This window comes from Cydia pomonella, chromosome 13 (assembly GCF_033807575.1).
Source record: "Cydia pomonella isolate Wapato2018A chromosome 13, ilCydPomo1, whole genome shotgun sequence".
In the NCBI taxonomy this organism is placed as follows: Eukaryota; Metazoa; Arthropoda; class Insecta; order Lepidoptera; family Tortricidae; genus Cydia; species Cydia pomonella.
The window spans coordinates 20,213,963-20,232,759 of record NC_084715.1 but is presented as its reverse complement, the minus strand read 5'-3'; the positions used below and the strand labels follow the sequence as shown (position 1 = coordinate 20,232,759).

Genomic DNA, 18,797 nt, shown 5'->3' with positions numbered 1-18,797 from the left:
AACATCGACTTGATGACCATTGTCCATCGACTCAGAGATAAAGTCATTGAACAGAGCCAGGTTAGACACCGTGGACCTACGTTGTATGAAACCATGTTGAGTGTTATCTATACAATTTCTTAATGCTGACGAAATCTGCATGTGGACTATTCTTTCTAATACCTTGGCCAAGATACATAATTTAGAAATCGGTCTGTAATTGGAAACATCTGTTTTTGAACCTTTTTTTAAAACTGGAGTTATGAAAGCCGATTTCCAGATCGCGGGAACGGTACATTCCGCGAATGAACGACGGAACAGTAATGAAATGGGTTTGGTTAATGCTTTGGCGCAGTTTATGTAAAACAAGGCTGGCACCTGATCGGGGCCAGCTGATTTATTAGGATCGAGGCTTAGCAAGAGTTGGGTAACCAAGTCACCATCAATAGAGATACTGGCTATATCACTAGCCGAGTCAGTACATATATTAACGTTGCTACAACCATGCGGATCGCTTGCGGCAGGGATTCCAGAATCTAGGAAACTTGCTTTAAAATAATCAGAAAACGCATTGCAAATATCAATCCCTGAATTCATAGTAACACCACCATAACGCATACAACTTGGTATTCCAAAGGACTTGAACGAGATTTTATAAAAGACCAAAATAGCTTTGGATTTTTACTCATATTATTTTCAATCGTTTCAATATAATCCAAGAAACATCGCTTTTCCATACGCCTAACTCTTTCCCTCTGACACTCAAAGGATAGCAAATCACACCGGCTACCATATAACTTAAATCTACGATGGTACTTATGTTTTTCTTTGATGGCTTTCTTTAGCGAGGATGAATACCAAACTGGATACGAGTTTTTGGAAATCAACTTATGAGGTACATACCTTTCTCTTAACTCTTTAAATTTGGAATAAAAATAATCAATACACTGGTCAAAAGTACGGCTAGAGAACTCGACATCCCAGTCTGTCTCTAAAAGGTCTAGATTAATTAAATCATAATTGGCTTTGTTATAAAAGTATTTCATGACAGGTGCGGATTTTAGAGATGTACAAGAAACGAATGTTACATAAATGCTTAATGCCTTGTGATAAGGGTCTATGGGTACAAGCGGGTTCTGGCACTCACACACAGTCACTACGTCATTACACAACACAAGATCCAATATCTTACCATATATGTTAGACACTCTGTTATACTGGTACAAATCAAGATAATTTAGCTCATCGATCAAATTGCACTCATCTATGGAAGTATAATTAGATGGCAACAAATGTCGGTTACTTGACGTCCACACAATGCTACTTAGATTAAAATCACCGATAATTAGGAATTTATCTTCAGGATTATTAGTTATTACTTCCCCAAGTTTATCAAGAAAGTTAGAAAGCTGACTAGAAAAAGAATAGCCCTGCCCTTGTTTGCATAAGTAAACAACACATAAATGTAGCTTAATCTTTCCATTATTAACTAATAAAGTGAGCCATAAGTCCTCCGCCGAAGAATGGTAGGTAGGCTGAGGATTGACGGCCAATTCTTTCCGCGTAGCAATGATAACACCACCTCCTCGACTCTGGCCCGTGAGCGCCAGGTCGCGGTCGCGCCGCCAAACCACATACCTGTTATCGAAAAGTTCTGAATCTGCGATACCGTCAACAAGCCATGTCTCTGATAAAAATATTATATCGTAGGAGGCCAATAGAATGTTGCGATAGAAATCTATAGTTTTGGATCGAAGGCCCCTAACATTTTGATAGTAAACAGAAAGTATTCCTTTATAGTTACTAGACATTACAAGATACTAAAGATAAAACACAATAACAATTATATAACAGATAACAATCGGAAGCAAACTTCGTCCCAATAGTGTTAAATTTATAATTTTCCTCATTTTTATACAAGGTACTTAGCAATAACAGTAAATTATTTACGTATAGAAATTTATAATCCCAACCAAGCATAGAAACTGTTCCATAAGTGTGACAAGGCAAGCAGTAACAATAGTAAGACGCGTAAGCGCAATAATTGGCTATAAGCAAAAAGGAGACAAACATATTTAGCATAACATAAACATCAAACGCATTCTGGTAATACGAGTAATAAGCGCAGGTGACAGGCCGGGCAATAGGCAGCGATAACAAACAGCATTCCACAGAGCGTACGGTTCTCAAAGTTTTACTATAATCTATAGGAAAATAAACCGCATAGAAAATATGTGTTTTTAAATAGTGTAGTACTAATTTATAATAATCACACACTACAATAGTTTGTTTAAATCTGCCTGATTATTAATAACGAATATTTTTGACGCATCGTCCTTCCGCACGTGTATTTTCCCGTACTTCACCCATATATACATATAACCTTTCGGCTTTAGTGACGTCTTTGCAGAGGTAAGCAACTTTTTGTAATCTGGGGTTAGATGGTCGTTTATGAAGATATTCTGCGCGTTCCCAACCAAGCCGATTTCGCTAGCAATAAGTTTCTTTTTTGCACGAGCAGAAGCGACAAAATCCTCTTTTACGTAGCGGTGGATAAATCCTACAATGATCAGTTTCTCCTTATTATTGTATGTTGGCACCCGAGAAATGTAATTAACGCTTGTTTTCTGGACTGGGTAGCCAATCGCTATTGATATCTGATCGAGGATTTTGAACAAATCTTCGTTTTGCCTTTGGGGTACTCCTTTTATCTCAACGTTGTTAAGACGCTGCCACTGGTCCTTACTTAAATTATCGCCCTTGAGGGTGTCCAGCTCTTTGTTTATAGACTGAATATCGCCTTTAATACTCGTCAATTCCGATAATTTGCTCTCAGTTTTGTCCAACCGCTTCTTATGGTCATCTAGTGATGCGCTGTTGAAATCACAGGCTTTTCTGAGCTCGTCGATTTCCTTCTTTATATCCTTGACATCTCGCACAAGGCCCGGCATACCTTCAAGCTGACGCTGGATGGATTTTAGTTCCTGCATGATAGAATCAAGTGAAGCAGCCTCGGCACTTTTTAACGGCGATGACTGCTCCAAAACTCGACAATCGGGACATTTCCACTGGGCCTTACGCGAACCCAGTTTACGGTAGCCCATTTCAGTTACTCCGGCACAACAAAAACCAATTAAATTATTGCACGTAGTGCATTGGGCACAGTCATTCACTTCACTATGACACCGAGCACAAAGCATATTAACTGTTTTTTATTTTTAGCAATTAATAAATTAAAATCGTATTGACACAGTTTGGCGACCACTGACTTTGCTGTCGGGAACTGCACGCGTGTTATCCGTAAGAGGGCTAGGAGCGGACTGTTATCTGTTTATCGATTAGTCGTTTATCGACGTCGACAAAAATGACACAAGTGATATATTTCAGGGACGGTCTGGATCGTTAATCTTCCGTTCAAAGACGAAACTAGCAGTATTATGTATTTGGAAACGAGTATGTGGTTTTCCATATTACTAGTCGTATTAGTATATAGTGTAAACACCCTTGTCCTTGTGCGTATAAGGACTTTTTTTATACTACGTCGGTGGCAAACAAGCGTACGACCAGTCCTCGTAACCTATGTACGCTTGCAACTCCAGAGGAGTTACATGCGCATTGCCGACCCTAACAGTCCGCACCCTCGTTGAGCTCTGGCATCCTTACTCACCGACAGGAACACAACACTATGGGTAGGGTCTAGTGTTATTTGGCTGCGGTTTTCTGTAAGGTGGAGGTACTTCCCCAGTTGGGCTCTGCTCTAGATCTGGAATGACATCTGCTGTGCCCTACCACATAAAGCGAGATGAATATGACATTCATATATAATAAATCAGCAAGCAATGTATCAATCACTACTCAAAACATTGAATTCAGTGACGCGACGTCACAACTGTCACAAGTGATGACTATGTACATACATACATACATACATACATACATACATATACAATATTCATTTATTGCGCTATCGTACACAAACATGACAATTTATATTACCTACATTAAAAATTTAACACTTCAGAACTGTTACAATCACAATTAAAATCATATCAAGATAGATGTCAGATCCACGACGCAGGCTTCGTCAATATATACAAGCAAAAAAAACATCCACAACACGTTTCGTCAACGGCCTACCTAGTATCTATATAACAAAAAGCAATAAACAAATAGAAACCTACCCCCCACTCTGATTTTCACCCGGACCAAAAGTGCCAAAAATAATTTAATATTAAGAATGTACATAATTTTGCACACCTCCTACTTTTACAGCTGACTGTACAGCCGCCATCGGTGCGCCAAAGTGATGCTCAAAATATCTGACCACGCCCCTAATGTCAAGGCGTTAGACTGCATGTGTAGATATTTTTGAGCAGACCGGTCCGTTTTACCTGATGGTGACTATTTACAGTGTACACTTTCAGTTTCTAACCATCCTGTTTTTAAGTAAGGTTTACATGCTTTAATAATTTTGGCCTGACATACTTCGGTCAAAAGGGCAAAGAAAACTGCTAACAATTTCCTAAAGGATTTTAAGAAAAATGATTTACCTCGTATTCAAGATCAAAGCCTCCCTAAATCTCGGGAAATACAGAAACCGGAAAGGCGCTTCAGTTAGGAGCAGATAAGAAAATATAATGTTATATAAGAAAGAAAATTCATCACGGTCTAGATGTTTATTACGTAATGGACGATGGAATTAATCACTCAAAAACAATGCGTTGGTAGAAATAAATAGAAATAAATGAAGCATAGATTGTTAATGATTGTGATATTTTAATGGCTACTCTACACTATAGGCCATCATACTGACCCACTAAGATGGGCCAGCGTGTAGAGAGGGTATTGGTGTCGAATGGCATATGGCGCGGCGGGATGGCGATGGGATGGCCACGGTGTCGGTTTTTCGTCCGAATATCAAAGGCAGTGGGCCCGCGATGATGCGTACGCATCTCCAAGTGGCCCATTCCATTGTGCGTGCGCTCAACCATCGCATGATTATCTCGCTGGGCCAGCGCTGAGCCATCGTGCAGAGGAGCCACAAACATCGCATGGCCATTTTGCTGGTCCAGCGCTGAGCCATCGTGTAGAGGTGCCATAACAAGAGTGATATTGTAATAACAAGAGTAATAAGATTGTACATTGACGAACTTAAGTGTATCTTGTATACCTTTATGGGGAAAAAATGATAGAGGACTTTAGGTTCATGTAACATTGAACACGTTCAGACTGACAACTTGTAAAATGAGCTCGAATTTGACACTGACATATTCGCTAGCGTCTGCGTAACTGAGCAGTTGAGATTCAAGATGGCGAAGACGTCTCGAGAATATCTTTTTGTGTTGCTCATTAATGTTGTTTAAAGTGTAATATTCACAGCTTATTATGCAGCGAACTACCGTGGAAGTGTGCAACTAATGAAAAAATAACCTTGAAACGCGTTTGACCACGTTTTAATCAACACCCTCAATCCATCCTAGCTTTTAGTAAAGTCCAGCTATCTCTTTACTAAAAGCAACTACCGAACAACGTCATGCTCTACAAGCACACTTAAGGGCTCCTATACACGATGGCCCAGCGTAGGCCAGTCTAAGGGACGCAGCTATGCGGTGGAATGAGTTAGCAATATCACTTGCTCCCTCTAACGCATAAATGCGTCCCTTGGACTGGCCTACGCTGGGCCATCGTGTAGAGGAGCCATAAAAGTTACTTCTGAACAACGACGCTTGAGATTGGCAAAATCATCATCATCATTAAAGGAACATGTTTCTCGAAACGCCCTCTATTGTGAGTAATCCGACTGTTGTGAACTGTATGAGCCATTATTTTTGAATAGCAATTTTATACTCTTTTAGATATAAAATTCAGGGATTAAGTTGTAACGTGTTAATCCGCAAACCTCAGGCGGTTCAGAGAAACCCTTTATCTGATCCGGTAAACTTTTGAGCGGTCATCCGGGTGTGAAGCGTAATTTATGGATTGCGAGAGGGTCTGACTGAGCGGAAAAATATCGGGAAATACTTATTAATTATTAATATCTAGGAGACCGAGCTTTACTTGGAAAACATACAAAAAATCAAAAATGCTCGTTTTCCCAGAGATAAGCTACCTATGTAGCTAGGTCGATTTTTCGCCCTCGAAAACCTCCATATAGCAAATTTCATCGAAATTGTTAGATTTGTTTCCAAGATCCCTGAAATGTATGTATAAATGTAAAATGACATTCCAAATGAAATAACTAAAATAAAATTAAAATTAAACGTAAATTATAATCGATGTTATCCTCTTCCTAATAATCCTTAATAGCCTGAATAAGGAGCCAAATTTCGATGATTTCTTTTAAACCAAATGTCTATTTACAAACCATATTCATTTTTTTCGGCATGAGAGTACCGTCGTCTGTAAGAATATTTGTATAGTTAGGATATGGAGCTCTAGGTGCTGAAACACGAAACGCAAATTTTTTTAGAATATCTAAATTTATAGGGTACTTTCCGTTGACCTAGAACTATAAATACAGGGAAAAATCTGAAAACTATAAAATTGTAAAACTTAAAAAAAGTTTTTGTACGGAACCCTCGGTGAGCGAGTCTGACTCGCACTTGTCGCATTTCTTGTTGGATTATATCCAAATATTGTGCATACCGGCTTCTGCTACATTACTGCCAACAGCAGGCAATTTGACTTTAAAGTGTTTTAACCTTAATTGTCCTATCGTGTAAACAAACACCTCCCGAAGACATTATCACACTTTTCTCTGGAAGTACACAATAATTATCACTTAAAATAACATTTCTAATAAGATTTTTATTAGTAACGAACGGATCAACTGACATTATGATGTCTAGATTGTCTATGGATCGTATTGTTCAAGGAACAGAATCTCCATATACCAAAAAGTGACCGACGAAAAACCATAAATAGGTGGCGCTACAATACCTAGATAACTTGAGAAAAAAAACTAATCATAGACAGTGCACTTCACTCCGTCAATAACGCCTAGGTTCTTGGCTACTCTAGCGCTAATCTGGAGAGATTTGGAACTATTATTTACAGCTGACAGCTGGTCACTTTTGGGTGGGATGAATACACATGCAGTCACGGCTCTACCGGGGCCCGACTATTTTTATGAGTTTTAACCGCAATATTCTTAACTATCGGTGGACCTTATTGTCTTTGAAATAAGGTTGAAGAATAATCAGTGAATGGTATAGAATGGTTCGACCAATTCTGTTAAGCCCTAATGGCCCGGGCAACGGCACGGGTTTTACTCCTAGGATGAAATAATCAAGTTTATTGTATGTTACCTATTCGCATTCTGTTTGCAGTTGGAAGCAACATTTTTGTTTTGTTTGCTTATTTTTTTTTCGTTTTGTGTTTGTAGATTAGCATTTTATTTTTACAGTTGTGAAAATATTTGATACTGTAGGATTTTCAGTGGAGTATTCTTTAATTTTTTTGCTAGGATTCCTCTTCAATTTTTTTGTAATGCGTAAAATATGGATAATATTAAATATTATCAGTCATTTGATAGTTGGCGCGTAACATCATACAATATTTTTGAGCAATGCCAATACACAAAGTTGATTTAATATATTTAAAAAAACTGATTGATTAAAAAAATAACTTTAGCCTTAAAAAATGCTTTTACCTTTTGTGTATTTGTGGTTGTCAAAAAGTGTGGGTTCAAACCTCGGCTGTGCTGTATTAGAGCAGAAAAAAATCGTTCTCGAAAAAAATATGTAAAAAGATGAAAAAAAAAATCGGCCAGGATCCTTATTATACGCAATCAAGATTTTAAAAGGGCGCGCAAAGCCAAAAAATTAGAACGGAACAAAAATATGAGGTGTTGCGCGAAATTTGCGATGAAAGATTCGATGATCGCGCGGGTTTTGATGTTTCTCCTCATTAACTCTGAAAGTGGTGACTAAAATTTTGCTAGTCAAATCCCGCGGCTATATCTAATCTAAAATTATACTGCTGTGGAATGCATAGTAACTCCTTCTTCCTCGCGTTGTCCCGGCATTTTGCCACGGCTCATGGGAGCCTGGGGTCCGCTTGACAACTAATCCCAAGATTTGGCACTAATGTTTACGAAAGCGACTGCCATCTGCCCTTCCAACCCAGAGGGTAAACTGGGCCTTGTTGGGATTAGTCCGGTTTCTTCACGATGTTTTCCTTCACTGAAAAGCGACTGGTAAATATCAAATGATATTTCGTACATAAGTTCCGAAGAACTCATTGGTACGAGCCGGAGTTTGAACCCGCGACCTCCGGATTGCAAGTCGCACGCTCTTACCGCTAGGCCACCAGCGCTTCTTGTGAAATGCATAGTAACGATATACAATTAAAAATAATTGAAAATTAGACATGTTTTCGTGGTTTTAGGGTTCCGTACCCAAAGGGTCAAACGGGACCCTATTACTGAGACTCCGCTGTCCGTCCGTCCGTCTGTCACCAGCCTGTATCTCATGAACTGTGATAGTTAGCCAGTTGAAATTTCTACAGATTATGTATTGATGTTTCCGCTATAACAACAAATACTAAAAACAGAATAAAATAAATATTTCTTTTCAATCTCGAGGTTCTCATCCAATCACCGAAGTTAAGCAACGTCGGGCGGCGAACGGCACGGAACCCTTCCTGTGCGAGTCCGACTCGCACTTGCCCGATTTTTATTTTCTATCGAGTCTACTTTAACCTTTTAGGCTTTTTCTTAGACTCGGCCCTTGGAAATTCAGTCTAGTTTATATTTTTTATTGCATTTACTTTCAATTAAAACATGTAAAAATTCAAAATACAAACTACAATTCAAAATAAAAGCTCCTCATTCGTATCCACGAAACTCAAACTTGTGACTACATCCACCACACCCTGATAGATTGTCTGATAGGAAAGTGACAAAGCAAAAACGAGCAAGTTAGCGTACAAACACAGACGAAGATGACTTGGAAAACTATTTGTTTATACTCTGGAGACGCCTTGGGACTCGAAGACGGAATGGTTGCTGAACTAACAATGGAAAGCAATGATATTATATAACTATAGCTAGGTTATACTGATACATAATGAGCACAAAAAAAAAACATTCTTATTTATTTCTATACCAACGAAAATATGGGTTATTCCCACTAGTTACCACCAAGTTGTTACCAGTGGTAACTAATACGAATTTCTTTTCCCACCTTTTACCACTGGTAACTACTGGGAAAAAAAATCCCACTAGTTACCACCAACTTGATTTGGTGGTGATTTACCACTGGTAAGAACTTGGTGGTAACTAGTGGGAAAAATCCGAAAAAAATTGTTATTTTTGATTAATTTTCGCACTCGTCATACTCGTTGTTATACATAAGCTTGTCTCTTTCGGTGAGTGGGAGCTCGGTAGCACGTGTACCTTTCTCGCTTGGCTAGGCGCGACTAAAGGCAACTTTGACAATTTGTCACAAGTAAAGCGCTTAAACTTTGGAACGCCTATAACCTATCTTGAATTACAAATCATTGATAGAAAGGAGGCGGAGGTGGAGTAGATTCAACCAGCAGAGTTTTTGAAGATCGTAGCGCCTTTTCAAGATCAAAATACGATTGTCAAAAATTTAATAATCAATCTTTTGGGAATTTCTTATCAGGGAGCTTTCTCCAGAAACTTCAATAGGCCTGAATTCTTAACTTTCGCTTAATACAAAAAAAAGTCACGAACATAGCCAAAAACGTTTCAACGTTTAATTTTTTCCTTATTATTTGTTATTATTTTTTCCTGCACCAACATACACAAATGTCTCTGTTTGACCCAATGGTTGACTGGTAGAGAATGCCTTTTGGCATTAAGTTCGCCATTTGTACATTTTTCTTTATGTGTGCAATAAAGTTTAAATAAATAATAATAATATAATAAAAACACACCTTAAAAATTTGTTAAAAAAGTTAAGAATATGAAAATTGCTCTTCAAAATACGCAATTTGATTTTTGATCATACGCACCGATTACTTTTTTTTTAAGCTTACAAATAATTAAAATGAAGAAACAGGTTATTCGCGATCCCGGACACACAAGCCATCTCGCTTTGAAATAAGAACCTGAACCCTCGGGGCCATGCAGAAAGTTTTTGTCTAACAAACCCGTTAATTGATTGCTCATGGTTATGACGCGCCAATTCTCTCATAAGAAATAACAACAACAACTGCAAATGGGAATGAGATTCATTCATAAAGTATGTATGCTCTTCTGCAGCCCGCTGTATATAGCGCCGAACTTAGCAACGCTTGTACTATGGGTACCAGACGACGATATACATAGCTACTATTAGGTACCACTATGCAATGGGAACTACTGAGGGCCTACCGCGAACCACGTTCGACGTGTTGCTTCTCTATCGCACTTGTAAATTGGTACGTAAGTGTGACAGGGAGATAACACGTCGAACGTGGTTCGCAGTAGACCCTCTGAAGTATTCTTTAGTAACGCTGCAATTGCCATCAAAATGTCATCTTCTCAGCCCAAATTCCGACCGCAGCTCTCTTCCAATTGCTCAAGCAATATTTTCCAGCCTACAGCTGATTTATCTTTAGCCTATTACATAAAAAAATCACACAAGAATTCTCCTTCATGTACAAAAACGCATTTTCAATCGATTACGCAAATCCAAGTCCAATCCTTGCCGTATTTAAAAAAGCGAATTCCGGTAATCAATTTCCCCGTGCGACATTACACTTCATCCAGTGGCGTTTAAGTTGAGTTTTGTCTGGTTTCCAGTTGAGGAATAGGTATTCGGAAGTTTGTAAGATTAATGAATCCGATTCATAATTGCGCGACTTGGCAGGCGATAAGAGAACTCTGTGTCACTCGCTTGACTAAATTTTTTGGACCGTGTAATAAAAGTTCTTTTCAGAGTTTTCTCACATTTTTTGTTCGCCTCGTGAATTAAATTATGTCGCGTCATAATAGGGAAATACGATGCTTTTATTTAATGCTATATCTAATCTTAAAGTATATTCATCCTTACGTGTCTTATCATGTAAACAAACGTGACGTTTCAACAATACGTGATTCATCGTAATGTCAGATGATCCGTTCGTTACTGCTATTATTAATGGTAATCTTATTAGAAATTATATTTTTCAGTGGTTATTTGGTGTATTTAGATACGTTGTGAGTTTAAGGTGCAACATTTTAAGTGATGATTATTGTGTGATGTGTGATTCCAGAGAAAAGTGTGATAATGTCTTTAGGAAGTGTTTGTTTACATGATAGGACAAGTAAGAATGAATACATATAAGGTTGCGACATAAACTCATCAACTTTTGACAGTCATTATTTTTGAACATAGAACATATAGGGAGCGTGCATGAACTGTAGGAGGCAGCACGGGAGCCGTCAGATTTTTGGCGCGAGGCGTAAATGTGATGTTTTTTGTTCCGATGGAGCCCACAAGATGGCAGAACCTACTATGCACAAGAAAACACTTGACGTGTAAATGTGCCTGTTTATGGTTCCGATTCAGACCACAAGATGGCAGACCCTCCAACGCGCACGGTCCCTATATGTCAAATGCTAAAATCATAACCCTTTTGCCGTTGCTTGTTTGAACTTTTCTGTCGAAAAGAAGACTTAATATGAGCGTGACTTTTAAAATTATATATGTTAAACTAATCAGACGCAGGGCCGCAACGCAATGTAGTTGTCGTACCTAGTGTGGCCTGTAACACAAGCAAATACATAATGAAAACATATATTGTTCTCCTCGAACTTAAGATACTTAGTTACTTTTAAGAATAATGAAGTCTTTAGATTATCTCTTTTTCATACCTACAAATTAAATAGTACTTTCCATGTACGCTTTCATGTGTTTGACGTTGCTTGTCGTGCTTTAAACATAAATTCGCAATAAATTGCGTCTTAGAATAAACTTTTAAGTGTAATAAAAATCAAAGTCGTATCGTCAATCATATAAAGGTCGCTGAATAAATGTTGGTCGCTGATTAAATGTTGGTCGCTGAATAAATATTGGTCGCTGATTAAATGTTGGTCGCTGAATAAATGTTGGTCGCTGAATAAATGTTGGTCGCTGATTAAATGTTGGTCGCTGAATAAATGTTGGTCGCTGAATAAATGTTGGTCGCTGATTAAATGTTGGTCGCTGAATAAATGTTGGTCGCTGATTAAATGTTGGTCGCTGAATAAATGTTGGTCGCTGAATAAATGTTGGTCGCTGATTAAATGTTGGTCGCTGAATAAATGTTGGTCGCTGATTAAATGTTGGTCGCTGAATAAATGTTGGTCGCTGAATAAATGTTGGTCGCTGATTAAATGTTGGTCGCTGAATAAATGTTGGTCGCTGAATAAATGTTGGTCGCTGATTAAATGTTGGTCGCTGAATAAATGTTGGTCGCTGATTAAATGTTGGTCGCTGAATAAATTGAGTACAGCCTACAGTTTAATTTATTGCTCCTGTTACAGGCCACATCCGGTATACGAAAACACGTCACTCTTTCAAACGTAGACAACAAATATTAATGTAGTAAATCCCACATGCCCCGTATTGCCGTATATATTTACACCAACCATTCCAACAAAATGGCTCCAATGTATCCTAGTATTTGATCCACAAGCTAGCGCCTCGGGACTCACAAATTCTAGTTCAGACTATTTGTTTCTATAAGTTAGATGAGTTCAGTAAAACCAGCGTAGTGTGACCTCGAGATTTGTTACATTTGTATCTAATGGAAAGCGCAATTATAGTGGTTCTTCTAATATTAGACTGGCCCTGGTGTTCTGTTGCTATTAATGGCTGATTTAACTCCTTCCCTGATTAATTGTAATTACTTGAATTTAAGGCTAAGTTACGACCAATCGCGTGTGATGCGAACTCCTCAACCAATCGCGTTGTAGCATTCCACCGAGGCACACCAAACGAGAATGTTCTATCGGGATTAGGTATATGAACGGACCTATCTTTACTTTCGAAATATTTGATTAGTAGGGATAATTTAGCTAATTGAAGGGTTGATTACGTTTAAACAGCCTTTACATATAGCAGTAGTATTCCGTATTTACATGGAAAAATGGGCGCTATCGTGAAATCCCAATAAATAAATAAAAAGTTACAAACAACGAACGTAAACATCGCAAAAATTATTGTACGCTCAGTAAGTACATATTATACAGGATAATCTACATCGAATAGATCCTTGATTACGAACATCACCCCAAAAGTCATTTTCACACTCGATTTCTCGGACATAATACACATTATCACCCTCGGTCATTTAGCGTCGTTTGTCGCGCCTCAAAAACATTACATTATGCAGAATTGTGTTGTCTTCGCCTCAAAGTATAGATCACTAGATCACACTAGATGGAACATATGTCTAATATCGTGTTAGCCCTGCTTTTTTATCGTAGACAAAACGACAACTGCTAAAATTCTTTTTTTATTGCCTTTGCCACCAAGCAGGTATCGAAACCTAAGTCCAAATTAATCATATCAAAAAATGTAACTTTATTACTCTCTACATACTTGTTACTAACGTTATAAAAATGAATGTAATCACCTACTAAATTCGTACCTACCTACTAGTACTAAAATCGTTTGTTTCATGTTTACCAGTCAACCATAGGGCTAAACAGAAATGTAAAAATTATGCAATAAAAGTAAGAGAATTTAATATAAATCTATTGCAAAGAACTGAAAAATATAATAAAATACACAAATAAAAATATTATATTATATAGTAAAAGCCCCTATGATGGGACTGGCACCAGTAATGGGATGGTATAGAATAGACAAATCCTGTAAAACAAGTATTTAACATCAGTTTTTTAACGCTGGTAACAGTTTAGCATACATAAAAGCCAAAGAGGGCTTAAGTTTAATTATTCATTGATATATGTTAGTTTGAAAATTAATGGCGCCATATATCTCATGACTGGAGCAAAAAAAAACACAGTTTTAATTTGTTAATTATATTAAAACCAATTGCAGCAGCTTTCTTTAAATACATAGAAAATATATATATGGTGGAAATTTTAAGGGTGTCGGTAAAATATCAAAAAGACTCCAAACTGTCTCTTAAATATCCCATTATTGGTGCCGTTAATCTATATATGTAAATAATAAACTACTACATACTTCTCACATTATACTCTCACTACTCAAACAAAAAAAAAGGTATATGTGTTGTGACCACGCAGTATTCATAGTTGCTTCACAAAGCGAGGTCTATGGGTGGTTATCTATATCCAAAACCGACCAGTTTAAGAGTGAACCCTGATCACACACAATTGTCTCGACTCACGAGCTTCCAACAATATTGGTAAAAATATATGCAAATGCCTACAAATTATGCAGATCCATTTGGCTCCCGAGCGCGCTGTCGTATCATTAAGCTTTTAATCAATTTATTAGATTAACTAATAGCTTGCGCGGGGGATGCTACAATAAGTCGCTCGTGCAGTATAATGTGTAAGATTTTACAATAAACTTCCTAATATTATAACTGAATTGTCTGTTAGTAAATTTAAAAATTATGTAAAACGTAAGCTTATCTCTAAAGCCTATTATAGCACACAAGACTACATGAATGATGAAACACCGTGGGATTAAGTGTGATTGTAAAGAATGAATTATTTATTGTTATGTTATTAATGATGAAATTGATAATTCAATGTATATATATATATATATATATATATATACCGTATTTTTTGACATTTAGATTTTATTCTAGAAAGGTTCTAGACTAGTATTTTTATACAATTTTGATGTTTGACGATCTTTTTGTGAAATTCTTATTATTAAGTTTACCATATCTATAATAGTTCAATGTTTTTTTTAGAACAATAATAACTGCATCAATAAATTTGTCTGATATTTAGATTAAGATGATATTTGTAAAATTTGACGATTTAAAAGTGCTTGTTGCTAGGCCTATTTGAATAAAGAATATTTTGACTTTGACTTTGAGTTTGACTTTGAATGAGGTATCGCTTTTCCTTGTCTACAGTGTTGCTAGATGTTCAAAAAAGTCACATTTTTCGTGATTTTTGACCTGACACTGTGCGTGACTTGTGATATGGCCGCACTTGGCCGGATTTCCTTTTATCAAATATGAAACATTTATTCAGCAAATAGGCCACAGGGGCACTTTTACATGTAAATTTTTTAATTTGTAATAACTGACATGTCAATAAAAATAACAAAATACAATTACAAATATGGAATCAATGAAATAATATATTTTTTTTTTATACTACGTCGGTGGCAAACAAGCATACGGCCTTATATACTTTATTAGTCATGTATAACGTCTCTTAATGTCAAAAAAAAGTATGATAAAAAAATACAACCAACAAATACTAAGATTCTTTAGAGATGTATAAATCTCTAAGTGTCAGGGATAAAATATAATTTAAAAAAAATTAAGTTATCCTTAGAGATGTAAAGGGCCTCCAAGACTTGAATTCTTATATAAATAATTAAAAGACAAGAAATTAAATCAGACAAATAAACAAGAACCCTTTGTCTCACGTTAATGCCACTAAAAAGTAAAGTTACATACTTTATTTTATAATTCAAGGTCCAAAATGTGGCTTAACTAATGACAGTTATGACTCAAAAGCCCTGGAAGCAGTGCCAACACTGCAAGAGCACGTTCTTTTATTACAATTAACGCAACGTAAAGTTACTACTGACAGTTGTTTTTAGGGTTCAGTAGTCATATAGGAACCTTTATAGTTTCGCCACGTCCATCTGTCTGTCCAGGGCCACCCCACAGCCCCACAGTAGCGTCTTCCGAGCGTCGGCGTCTAGTCAACTCTATGGCTGCTGCTCGAAGCAGCGTTGGCGCAACTGCGCAGCGACGCCATTTTCCATAGCATTGACTAGACGCCACTCAGAAGACGCTATTGTGGGTTGGCCTTTAGATCTTTTTTTTTACTAAATGTAAAAAAAAATAAAAAACAGTAAAGATTATGACAACTTTTAATAAACAATATTTCAAACATGATTTATTAAGGGGTATTAGATGTTTTTTTCCTTTTTTCCTAGTGCAAGGAAGGCGGTTCTGTATATGAAGGTACATCAACTACTCACCATCACCAACACCTTCGTCTATAACTTCTTCTAAGTAAGTAAGTAAGTAAATATTCTTTATTACACCAACAATTATACATTTTACATACATATAAAACTACAAATGAATTTTAAAGGAAAATAGAACCAGGTAACAACAGGCGGTCTTATCGCTAAGTTATGTCTTGTTAAGTATGTCTTCTAAGTTAAGTAATGTTATGTGTTATAAATCTCCGTTTTAAGTCCGCCTGTTGCGACGGACAGGCAAATCGGGCAACTACGGAATCCTACACTAAGCATGGCTCATCAATCTCGACTTGACCGGTTTTATTTGAGGAAACGCCAGGGAAACGTACGCTATTTGACGCGGGAACAGATCAGCGGATTCTGATTTATCAATTTGAGCCGCACGGGTGTTAGGAAAATTGGCTTTCTACCGTATTATCAAAGGGCCAGGATTCCAATATGAACGTACATTTTGATAGGCAGGTATCTAAATGATATCTACAAGAGATTCACGGGTGTCGTCGATCCGAGATTTAAGGATTACTCTCGACGCTAAACTCTCCTTCATTGAACATATAGATAATATTGTGGCGAGAGCATATCAAAAATTAGGAATGATTTTGCGTTTAAGAATACGATTACCCAAACTGTATGGCATGAACTCTGACTTGGTGACATTGGTAGTAGGCAGTAGGTATACAAATGGATAAAAAGTTAACTTCTGCGGCAGTTGCATATAAGAGTTAACATTAGTTTTTTTTAATCTTATTAATTAAAGAAGTATGGATCAGAATCCGAATATCAAAATAGCAATTCCGAAATAGCAATTGATATGGTGGATTTGCAGCAAACGCGGATTTTTTATAGTAAGTTAGTAAAGTTTGTAGAGCGATGAGCCCAGGGGCCCATTTTACTACAGTGACAATTAACACACTGACAATATCTCGTAGATCTGGGTCAAAAATTAAATAGTCGCGGTGAAATAGGCCCCCGTTGGCCGATTCGGTTTTAATAATGTGATAAAATTTCAATCTTATTTTATACGACATTCATTCGTGTCATATAAATATTTATTTCGAGTAACATGACTATACAATTTGTAGAATACACTATAAAACTTAAAACCTAAATCTAAAAATAAATAATACCAAACTTAAAATAAAATACTAAAAAATATCCCCCTGCGGCATGGTGCCGTAGATACTGGCAGCATTTCCTCGCTGTATTGCAAGACTAATTCTTTGAGCGAGGAAGCTGCCAGCTCTGCGGTCGCCGGTGACCTCTGCTAACCTTTTTGAAAGGTCCTTAAAGAGCTTAAGGGCACTTGGACCCCACGGGCCAAGGGTCTCGACGCCAAAAGGTATGAAATTGTATTCGGCGCCGAGACCCCTATATTTGGTCATTTTTAGGGTTCCGTAGCCAAATGGCAAAAAACGGAACCCTTATAGATTCGTCATGTCCGTCTGTCTGTCCGATTCTGTCACAGCCACTTTTTTCCGAAACTATAAGAGCTGTACTGTTCAAACTTGGTAAGTAGATGTATTCTATGAACCGCATTAGGATGTTTACACAAAAATAGAAAAAAAACAATAAATTTTGGGGGTTCCCCATACTTAGAACTGAAACTCAAAAAATCTTTTTTCATCAAACCCATACGTGTGGGGTATCTATGGATAGGTCTTCAAAAATGATATTGAGGTTTCTAATATCATTTTTTTCTAAAATGAATAGTTTGCGCGAGAGACACTTCCAAAGTGGTAAAATGTGTGTCCCCCCCCCCCCGTAACTTCTAAAATAACAGAATGAAAAATCTAAAAAAAATATATGATATACATTGCCATGTAAACTTCCACCGAAAATTGGTTTGAACGAGATCTAGTAAGTAGTTTTTTTTTAATACGTCATGAAATTAAAAAAAAAAAAAAATTTTCATCATACCCATACGTGTGGGGTATCTATGGATAGGTCTTCAAAAATGATATTAATGTTTCTAATATCATTTTTTTCTAAACTGAATAGTTTGCGCGAGAGAACCTTCCAAAGTGAAAAAAAGTGTGTCCCCCCCCCCCCCCCGTAACTTCTAAAATAACAGAATGAAAAATCTAAAAAAAATATATGATATACATTACCATGCAAACTTCCACCGAAAATTGTTTTGAACGAGATCTAGTGAGTAGTTTTTTTTTTAATACGTCATAAAATTTAAAATAAAAAATTTTTTCATCAAACATATACGTGTAAGGTATGTATCGATAGGTCTTCAAAAATGATAGTTAGGTTCCTAATATCATTTTTTTCTAAACTGAATAGTTTGCGCGAGAGACACTTCCAAAGTGGTAAAATGTGTGTCCAAAGTGGTAAAATGTTGAACAAGATCTAGTAAGAAGATTTTTTTTAAATACGTCTTAAATTGTACGGAACCCTTCATGCGCGAGTCCGACTCGCACTTGGCCGCTTTTTAAATTTTCGGCCGCTTCTGCCGCCGCGCCGACCTTAGCAGATGTGCCGTGGAGATGAGACGGGGCTAGGGTGTCTACACAAGTTGTTTTTCGTGTCATTACTTCATCAGGCATCTCACGCGCAACAATAAGTGCAAACGAGATGCCTTATAAGAAGACTCCTAACTGCATTTCGTGAGAATCAAACAGCATTAGCAGGTGATCGGTGCAATGGCGCAAGCTGACTCAAAAAACCGTCAAAATAAGATGTAAATCATATCAAATTGGTACGAGAGAATCGTCC

General features: G+C 37.2%; 2 protein-coding genes across 3 annotated transcripts in view; both read right to left on the bottom strand.

The window, feature by feature from the left end:
- LOC133524593 (uncharacterized) overlaps nt 1-18,797 on the bottom strand; it is a 157,066-nt gene that overhangs the window by 112,290 nt on the left and 25,979 nt on the right. The gene's annotated exons all lie outside the window — the stretch shown is intronic.
- Nucleotides 1,863-3,297, bottom strand: LOC133524506 (uncharacterized). The gene has a single exon (XM_061860579.1). It carries the CDS (start codon nt 3,177-3,179, stop codon nt 2,256-2,258), a length of 924 nt encoding a protein of 307 aa, XP_061716563.1. The 5' UTR covers nt 3,180-3,297; the 3' UTR covers nt 1,863-2,255.